This window comes from Prunus avium, chromosome 2 (genome assembly GCF_965620075.1).
Source record: "Prunus avium chromosome 2, drPruAviu1.hap1.1, whole genome shotgun sequence".
Taxonomy (NCBI): Eukaryota; Viridiplantae; Streptophyta; class Magnoliopsida; order Rosales; family Rosaceae; genus Prunus; species Prunus avium.
Window position 1 is genome coordinate 34,415,976 of NC_142285.1, and position 10,806 is coordinate 34,426,781.

The window sequence follows — 10,806 nt, forward strand, 5'->3', positions numbered from 1 at the left end:
TTCTATATTATCTACAGTAAATATTGTTATCACAGACTTATCTAGAATGGTTTTTTATTATGACCAAAAAAAAAAAAAAAGTTTTTTACCCTTTTTTTTCAAATGGGTTTTGATCCTTTTGAAGTGATGTTTAGCTCATGGGAGGCAAGTCCATGATGACTTCCACTTTTTTTTTTACAGCTACTTCCAATTTTTTCATTTTTTAATCTTAATAATATGTCTAGTTACTTTGAGTTAAGTATTGGAATTATCCTAATTTTTTATTGTATCTGCGTTAACTTATACAAAGGTATTATAATTATTACAATTTATAATTTCTTATGTGTTTGCTAATGCATAAAGAATCAAAATGTCTTTATTCAATATCTGAAAATAAGGAATTACATTAAGGAGATTAGTAGTTATGATTCGATGCTCGTTCATTCTTTCCCTAATTCCGACTTTCGCGATTCATGACCACTCCCATTTCAAATAAGTTCACATGATTATTCATCCATTTATATTGTATGTCATGGATTTAGTATAATCCCACAAGTTTTTTTTTACACATATATGCATAATACCGCTTTGCAGTAAAAGCAAAGTAACACTGTCATTTTCCCATGCAAAAAGAAAAAAGTTACTTTTGAGTTGAATTGTAAATGAAGGAATGATAATAAAAGAGTCAGTGGTTTGGTGGTAAAAACACTCGTCGTGCAGTCTTCTTCTACATTTAATGTATAATTCATAGACATCCATGTATGGATTCAAGTCGTTATAAATGGATGCATGCAGTAAGGCCTGCCTCTGAAACTCCTCCTATCAATTGGTATATCCATGGTCCCATGGATAAGGGGTCAAGAATCCCTCACCCTATTATTATGAACAAAAAAGAATAAAGGAGTATAAATTAATTTAAATTCAAAACTCCCTCCTAATTATTCCCCGTAATCAAGTATTTTTATAGCAATGATGGCTGAAATTTGAATTCAAAATCAAAACTGCATAATCAAAGGTCACCAGTTTAGCACTCTTGTCATAATATTGAAAAAAGTTCTGAATTCGATTCTCTCCTCCACTCGGAAATATAGATTTCTTTTTTTCACGAGGGTTAATCTTAAATCGAATTCTTAATCTACCCTAACTCCGAACACATTTTTTCGATATGCTGTCGTCATCACGTGAACCAACTCCAAGAACTGCATACTTTATCAAATTTAATACCCTCTGAATTAAATTTGGTGCAGGTAAGGAAGATCATGAACTCACCACCCCTTTGACTATAAACAAAAAAATAGGGCAAGAATTTGCATGGGAAATGCATCTAAATGAGATGGCAGTGAAATCTGAGATACCAAAGCTTTGTCCATGGTGGTGGCATGTGACTCTGTGAGGAGGAGCAGTTGGGCCTCAATGCAGCTCAGTTGGGCCCCAACTGCATCAAAGCAGTTGGGTCCACCTAAACCACACAGTTTACCAACTTCAATGCTGATTGATTCATTGTCTAATCACAAGGCCCATATGAGACAAGGAGCTACCTTTGCCTCTACCCTAGTGACCACTGAATCATTTGATGCGTCACATACAAACTTATGAAAATTAATTTTAAAAAAAACTTAATTAATACTATTTAAACTAATTTGATCAAGTGGCAATTTTGTTTGTTTATAAAGGTGGGGAAGCCAATAGCAAAGGAACAACGACTTGGTGTTGAAATGTTTCTTTTATTATTATAATTTCTTCAATGTCATTTTATTAGGTTGGGGTGGGTAAAAAACTTCAAACAAACAAATTCATGAGATTGTTTATTGTTTGGACAATGCCCAAGTTTTGGAATATGTTGGGAAATTTTTGTTTTTGTTTTAAGGGACCACAGCTAATATGAATTTATCACCCAATTTATTGTTAATTACGAGGTAATCATAACATCATCACATAATATTGTCAATTCATGAGTCATAATATGAGTGAATTCATAACGCTACGTGACATGTTCTGACAATACCATTTCACATCTTGAAGCTATTCATGAGGGCAGTGATGGAGATTGATATATATATATATATATATATATATGATTTTCTCACTCTTGTATGACACGCATAAGATCAAAAGTTTTATTATTATTGTATTATATATATAATAGTCAGATATACAGGATGGCAGAAAGAGAAAAGGGAGAGTGAGCTTGCATACAAACAATGGAGCAGCTTTTGTCTTGCTTGCCCTTGAAGATATTCCAGAAAATTGATGGGGTAGTAGTGGGAATGCAAGGACCACAAGAAAGCACTTATTCTAATACAATCATTTTTTCAAACCCAATCTCCTCATTGTTAAATGCAAATGAACACAACATTGGGTGCATTTCATTTTGCATTTACCATTCATCTTAGTCTTAATCCTTGTCTTTGAAGGAGAAACAAAAATATGAATGCAGCAAAAGTTCGAACCTTCCAGAAAAGGACTAGGGTTTCCATTTCATCATTTCATGGTTGCTTAAAGACCTAATCAGTTATTCGGTGCAACTTATTTATTTCTTTGGTTGGCTATTTTGGTGAAACTTTAATAATGCACACATAATTTTCGTTTGTCCTTTAAGGTTCGCAATTTTGTTGAGAATGAGTTATCGAATTTGGTCATAATCATATTGCAACAGCCTAATTTAATACTTACGTTTGTGTTATTTCTGGTTTGGAGAGGTTATAATGGAAAGCTCTCACCAAATTATGTCACCTAGTTGACCCTTAAATGTTCCATCGGTTTTTTTAAAAAAAAATTGGTATAAAATAATCAATAATTGAAAGCTTTTTATATCACAATTTATGGGATGTTGATGTTTATTGGGAAAATTTCGACTTCTAGATTCCCTTTCTACTGGTATATACTTTGTACCAAAGCCAACGGGGTCTAGCAGCCGGTGAAAAAGGACATTGACTTGAAGATGGTGGTCTCAGGTTCGAACTTTCGTGACACTTTTTGTAGTGTGTGTGAGAAACCCCTCTCCCCCTTATAATTTAGACTATCGCTTTTACTAAAAAAATATATTTGTACTAAAATGTTAAATTCTTCTTCATCTATCATAAAACCTAACTTTGCTCACATCACCCACTATTTTAACACCATCAATAAGAATGAATCTCATTACTCAATATCAATATATAGATGCAATCATGACTATCTCTAAACATGGTCACCAAAATTGTGTACTTTTATTTAATTTTTTTATTATTAAAATTACTTTCATATGGGTAAGATTATATTTGTAATAAAAATACATTTGTACTAAAATGCTAAATTCTTCTTCTTCTATCACACAAAACCTAACTTTGCTCACATCACCCACCTATTTTAACACCGAAAATAAGAATGAATCTCATTACTCAGTATCAATATATAGATGCAATGAGGACCATCTCTGAACATGGTTACCAAAATTGTGTACTTTTATTTAATTTTGTTCTTAAAATTACTTTCATATGGGTAGATTAGATTTGTAATAAAATACATTAAAAAAATATAGATAGAATGAGCAGAAATCTGTGGCAATACTTAATGGTTACAAGCTTGGGATGAAACTACAGCCTGGTTGTGATTTTATCCAGCTGTAACTATAGTATTGTGACAAAATGACTCTTCTTTACTACAGTGATTTTATCGGAGTATCATTGTGGCAATACGTGATTGGCTTGCGATACTAACATCCCGTTATGTTTGTGGGTGGGGCTACTTCTTCAACCTTGGGGGATCTGGAGTTTGGACATTCCTAATCTAACGATTCTCTCTTTAAACATTGGATGCTCTCCATCTTTTTGAGAATCCAATGTAATAAAAGTTAAAGTCTCATGCATGAGTTGCATCACGCACGCTCAACAAGTAATCAAAGATTAGATTAGAGGGTGGAATGATCCTACTTAGTTTATAACTAATATATGAGAGTGGTGATGAATTAGCCACCATAGGAAGTATCGGAATCACCCACCCCCATAGAATAACTCGACAAACTACAAGCTTATGGAGATTTTCGCCTCGCTTTTCCTTGATTTGTTTGAGCAATGTTTGGCTTATCATGAATTAAACAAGGGATAGTAAAACTATTGTTAAAATAATTTTTACCAGAATAAAATGCATGTAAAATAAGTGATGGAAAAAGAAAACTCCGTTTGAGTATGAGGCGAGCATTTCAAGATCAAGAGGTAGGTAGCTTTCTTGTTTCATCACCAAAATATAAAATAAGATAAAGGGGAGGAGAGTATATTTAATAGGAGTATAATTGAAATGCAATCTTGTCAACTATTTTTTTTTCTTCTAAAAAATTCCTATTAAAATTCGAATCTACCTAATAAGACAAGTTATAAGTCATAAAAAACCTTCGTTACTATAATATTCCGTTAAAGTTAGTCTAAATAAGCAGCCCCCCTGGGAAAAATTTCAGATAAGAACTCTCACAATGATGTTACTTTGAATGAAAAAGGAGGATGGGGAAATGGCCGTGTGACACCTTGGTCCTTGGAGGGCCCCATTTCTCTCTATGGATTGGTATAATTATCTTTAACTTTCATTAGTTTCTTAAATGACAATGATGATTTTGATTATTTATTGATTATTGCGTTGGTTTTGCAAAGGTCGTGCACCGACAGAAAAAACATGGGTATCTCTAGTTTATGGTACGAGTTCAATTGAAGCAGATAGGGACTTACGTAGGCATTGAACTTATGCCACGCTTCAGGCCTTAGGAGGATAGGGGCTTGGCTTTTGCTAAGCTGTTCACTTCCCTGTCGACCACGACGTTGACTGTACTCAGACATGAGGTGGGTGATAGTGTCCTAGGATAATGTCGTGTGTGTCGATGATTGTTAGTCGTTGATGAAATGTGTATATACTCACGTACATGGACAAGTGTGGCTTGCATTGACGGCTAACAATTTCCCGCGCATGGCGTAGCGATGAAATTATGGGCTTTGAGAATAATAAGCAATGGGGAAAGTTCAAACTGAGCCCAAGTTTACCCAAACCCACCAGGGATATATGGGCCTGGACAGAACTGAGAACTGACATATATAACATTGTTTATAGTTTTGATCATTCGCAAATTTTTACAAGTATTGTGGCTTGAACACGAAGTTCTTAGCCAATCTATGTGTCCCCAATGGACATCTATTTCAGTCAATTTGATATATATATGCTAGTCCTCAAGTGGAAGGTATAAGTATGGAAAATAAAAAAACGAGGAAGGTGAGCAATTGGCACGACAAGAAACATACCAAAAGTGATCAAACCACTTAACATTGCAGTTATGGGTTCCGCCCCCAGGACCCAGCACATGGGAGGAGACATCAAACACCTGTACAATTAGCAAAAAGGCACAAACAATGACTTGGTTATTCACAGGCAATTGAAAACGGTTGATTAGTGTGAGCTTCATAATGAGATCCTATTTAATCAAGGACTCGCAATCACTCAAAAAATGCATGGACGACTGTGTTTAGCAAAATTCTTATCGAATATGTAAAGTGTACCTTCAATTAATAATTATAGTGTTGCATAATTTTCTTTTTCGCCTCCTTGCCCTCCTCAAAATCCGTTGTGTCTCTTCCTTTACCTCTGCAGCCATGTCTACATCTTCCTCAAGGAAACAATTACACTTGAGTTTTGAGCAAAATGATTATATATACACATACAGCATAAACATAAGTGGTACAGTTTTTACTCTCACACCTTTTTTTCCCCAACAAAAATGTGTAGCCAATAGTCAAAATTAATAGATACTGCAAATGCTACTTTCACAAAGTACCTGTTTCTTTATCGTCAAGCAAGCAGGAAAAGGCTCCATCAATCTCCTCATCTGATTCAATGATAACTCTGCATTCTCTTTCCTGCATCATGTATTTTCATCTCATCTCGGCCATGAAACTAGATACGTAACTTATAATACCACAAATGAGCAATCAAAAAGCTTTTCACGCAGCACATAAGATAAAACCGCAACTTTTGCTTCAAGTGCATTAAACTCAATTCATACTTGTTATTAAACCAACCACCTTAATGCCACAAACATACTTAAATCAGAAAGCATACTGTCTATCCAATCAGCCCGAAAGATAGGAAAAACGATAACCAAAAACTAAAAACTCAGGGATACCTTTTGGATGGAAGTAAATCTATTAGGTTTTTGCACTTTCCGGAACCCGCTGTCACTAAACACAGCTTTTTCCGCCTTAACAGTCTTCCAGCCTCCTGTTTCTGTCTTTGGAACTACAACTGCTTGCACACAAGCCTTTGGAGGCACAGCTGAGCTGTAATCAAGAGAAGGCTTTTTAAATCTCTCCGAGAGCCAAACACTACAATGACAATATATACCCACGTATGGTGCTACTGGTGCCGTTTATCTCAAAGAAATAATATAAAGAACACATTACTAAATTCCTATCAAATAAACAATGGAAATAAACTTTGTTGCATACCTTTTAATAGGCTGTGGCTTTCCTTGTGGAATAGCACGAGAGGCAGCAACACCCTGCAGCTTTCCAGATATAAAGGCTTTCCGGCAACAAATCATAATGTATGAGTGATTGACTAAGTTAATTGACCGCAATTAGGGAAATTTAAGTCACCTTAGGTGAAAGTATAGAGGATATTTCACATTTTTGGATGGAGGTACTCTGATTCTGGCTGCAAATCATTTTCTGCAAGAAGTGAAAAGACGAAGAAAAAAAAACGGATTCAGCGACCTCATGAAAAATTTTATTACTGAGAGTTCAATTGTTCAATAGAAAACACCGAGAAATAGGGAAGATCAACATTTCTTATGTCATAAAAGAATTGCAATTCTTAAACACTTTCTCTGCCTCATCTCAAAGAAAACATAAGAGTTCAAAATTCATGATCTTAATGTCTTAAATACTTGCATGTGCCACAGAACCATCCATTATTCATCATACAGACCTGCATTTCCTTGACGAAGGAGTCGTGCAGCTTATTCTGTGATTTCAGTAGAGATGCTTCTATGATTTCTATCTTTCCTGGTAAGGCTGAAAGCACCAAGAACATCTCCTGTAATTTGTCTTGATAGGTATTTTTGCTCAGTTGTTCAGACATAGACTTGATGCCCCCATCAAGGCTAGCTTTGAAATCTTCTTGCCCCTTACTCTGCGTTACCATATACCAGTTAAGTTAGAAAGGCCAGAATCATGGACGCTTGAAACAACTAAGTAGGGACTTTATGTGTTACTATTACCATTAACTGCAATGAGTTATCCTGAGCTGTCAACTTCTGCCGCATCGCTTCCACTGATTTAAAATTGAAAAAAGAACATAATGTTTGAGTTAATTATGATCTGAAACTTTTGACATTGTGTGCAGTAAATTAGTACCATTTTGCACTTCAAAAATGAGCCTTAGTTGTACTGTGTTTGACTAAATCTCTTCGAATTATGAGAAAATGGAACATCCTACAGACTTTCTCTTTCAATATGCCAGATTGGTAACTTAATCCATTTTTTAGCTTTATATTTCTTGGTTCCTAGATCAGATACTCAGAATTATAAAAACATCTTATGCTGATTAGCCAGTAGTACAACTTCAAAATATTAAATTTACATATTTTATCTTCATCTCCTATATCTCAATGTGTAGAAGAATAGATTACTCACTCTCCATAGATACTTCCTTCATTCCTTTGTTTACTTGCATGACATCACTCTGGACTGAATCCAAGATCATTCCAAACTTATTCAACGAAGTTTCCATCATTCCAATCCGGTGTTCAAATTCCTCACTAGTCTGCCCTGCTCAGGCAAATAAAGAATTCAGTTTCTCTTATTAGACATATTATTCATACAAGAGCAAGAATTTAATTGACCTGCTATTCTTACCCATTACAAACTAAACTTAAGGACCTTCCCTGGCACATTTTTTTCATTACTACCTATACTTAGAAGCCCTTCTGAATACTACTTATTCCTTTCAAACTTTGGAGGAAACTTACATCGATGATCTGAACCAGACGCAGAACTCCACTTGCGCATGAAGTTGGTGGAAGATCTTGAGATTTGCATTTGACTCTCTTCACGTGCATGACTAATTGGGGGTAAGCAGGCAATCTTCTTCACAGAATTCTCTCGTTCTTGAGAGCCAAACCTCTGCGGAGATAATATGAACAAAAAGTTAATGAAAAAACCTTTGAATGAGAATCATTTCACTCAGTTTGAGACATAATTTTTTTTTTAATAAATGCTTTTTTCCAAAGGGATAACCTACTTATTTGATTTGTCTTGTCATCAAAATAAAAGGATGAAAACACAACTTAAGCTTTCTTTTCCTACACTAGGCTCGAACCTGAGACGAGATTTAACCTGATCATTGGTCAGAACGTCACTAAGAGAGTTCTGAGAGAGCTGAGAAAACATGCCATGCTGAGATGAGAATCCCTGAGAAAATGACTGCTCTGATGGTTGAGATCGAAGCTGCGATGCTTGTGGTCCATTTGGCGCAGCATTTTGCCTCCTTCACATGAATTTAAAAGGAAAAAAGATACACAAATAAGAATATGAACAAGAGAATTCAGGAAAATCCACTGTATTAGCCTCATCACAGTTGACATATAAAATTAAGTTTTCCTTTTCACGTATTTGCTAAAGCTTCACATAGGACAAAAACTTGCTCCCCCATAAACAGACTAAATTGGAAAGAGCAAGAAACATAGAAAGCAGTAGCAAATCTGAACAAACTCATTCACTTAGGTTAGTTTCCGTGAGTATGTTCGAAAGAAAATGAAATGCTATAGTTCCTTTTCCTATCAGAAAGTGAAATCGACACCTACATCAAAAGGCTTAGTTCGAACAAAATCTTTGAATCCAATCATCTTAATCTCTTTCAGTTTTCTATATTTTCTCAGCGATCAAACAGAGCTTTTTGAATTGGAACTGGAAGCTATTGAAATACATATGGTTCACAGGTCAAGACTTATTTTTCTAAGAATAGTCCCACACATTTTCGGAAATCAAACAAAACATATTCTGAAACAGACACAGAACCTTGCATGCATGTGGAAGAAAAACTGAGATCGGCCTCTAAGTGAGTCAAATAAGTGAGAAATCCTAGATGATACAAAGCTTAAGATTCAAAAGTTCATTTTCTCAACGTTTTCTCGTGAGCCAAACAGAACGCTCGTGCATGATTGGAAGAATAACTGAGATCGATCCTATGTATATTATCAACTAAATACACGAAGCAGAAGAAAAAAGCAGATCTAACAAGCTAGATTAAGCTAAAACTTTCTAAAACAGTGAGAATTTAAAATTTCAAAAACTTCGATATTTTTGTGAAGCGTTTTCCTGCGTTTCTCATGAACCAAACGGAGCACATAGTGATTGAACTTCTAGAAATGAAATAATCGAACCTTGTGTGTTGAGGAAGGACCGAGATGGAGCTGAGATCGCAGGCCTTGTTAATCTTTAACTTCATTCGTTCGAATCAGTGACTTTGAGGTCTTTTTCGATGTGCGGAGCAAATTGAAACAGACTTGAGACTCTACGAGATTAGAAGAGAGATTCGACTTTCGATTGAAGACGACGATCGAGTTGACGGTTTGAATTTGAAGAGAGACACAGAGCGGAAAAGGAAAGAAAGAGCGCGTTGCGAGACTCGTGAGGAATCTTATACGGAGCCTGGCGGGAAAGGGATTTGAGAATTGCTTGATTGTTTAATGGGCCGAACTAACAGTGAGGCCCATTTGTGATCCAACATTTTGAGCTTCCCACTTTGGAAGCCCATCATGCAGGCTTAGCTTAAACCTAGCTCGGAAATGTTAGCGAATATGGACGAGTTAAGGTAACAAATAGGTATGGCAATTTTCCCCGTGGGTGAGGATATTCGCGGGGAATTCGATTTTAATGGGTCAGGTATGAAGGACAAAAAACAAGTATGGGGATGGGTACGGGGAATTTTTTGGGTATTGTGTTCGGGGAGCGGAGGGGATGGTATTTTAATGCCCAATCCGAACCCTTCCCGTTTAGAATATATATTAAATTTTTGATGAGGTATATATAAATATAATATATTATAGTATATATAAATATGCTATTAAAGTGATTGTACCGAGTAAGTTTTATATTTTCGATTATTATATTATATATCTATAAAATTTATACAAATCTTAAGCCACATTACTTTTTTATTTAGTTAACTTACAATCCATATATAAACATTCTTATATTGTCTTATAAGTATATATTATATATATTCATTATCTTGCTTTAGTACTTTTTTTTTTTTTTTTTTCAACAACGTAGTTATATATTGATTTTTTCTTCTGTAATGGGGCGGATTGGGGAACCCATTCCCCAACAAAGGTGGGGATGAGAAATCCCCGATATGAACATTGCGGGTATGAAAGAGGGGATGGGGGAAAAAAGCTTAATGGGGATGGGGATGGGAATGACATACCCACCCCCGATTCGACCCATTGTCATCCCTAGTAACAAAGTAGAGTTGTAAGGGCTTTATAGTTTAAGTGGTTAAAAGAAATTAGTCATACACCTGTATTCATGTGCTTAAATCTCCACTCTCCAATATCATTTATTTGGACAAAAGATAATAAAAGGAAAGAAACTGTGTAGAGTTTCGATAGAGAAAATGACAATTGACTTATTGAAATTGAGGTTGAGCTTGGGTTGGGAGTTTCGAGCAAACCTATGCTCAACCCAAGTGTGCCCTCAAAATAATTTATTTGTTAGACCTACAAGTTTGCTCGCAAATTTAACTTGTTTGTTAAGCTAGTGTGTTGAACTTGATCTGAGTAACTTCGGAAACTCGAGTTTTCAAAATTAC

The 10,806-nt window shown here is 35.4% G+C and overlaps 1 protein-coding gene across 2 annotated transcripts; it reads right to left on the reverse strand.

Moving 5' to 3' along the window:
- Positions 1–4,958: 4,958 nt before the first annotated feature.
- PRD3 (putative recombination initiation defects 3) lies at positions 4,959–9,614 on the reverse strand. Of its 2 annotated transcripts, none has more exons than XM_021945048.2 (12): positions 9,377–9,614; positions 8,331–8,481; positions 7,964–8,117; positions 7,629–7,763; positions 7,214–7,266; positions 6,922–7,125; positions 6,591–6,662; positions 6,441–6,493; positions 6,119–6,272; positions 5,771–5,852; positions 5,496–5,592; positions 4,959–5,320 (listed from the first exon to the last, which is right to left on the reverse strand). In XM_021945048.2, exons 1-11 carry the CDS (start codon positions 9,439–9,441, stop codon positions 5,498–5,500), a joined length of 1,218 nt encoding a protein of 405 aa, XP_021800740.1. In that variant the 5' UTR covers positions 9,442–9,614; the 3' UTR covers positions 4,959–5,320; positions 5,496–5,497. The 2 variants fall into 2 exon arrangements, with proteins under 2 accessions (XP_021800740.1, XP_021800734.1); XM_021945042.2 differs by having other exon boundaries at positions 5,496–5,598.
- Positions 9,615–10,806: the final 1,192 nt, after the last annotated feature.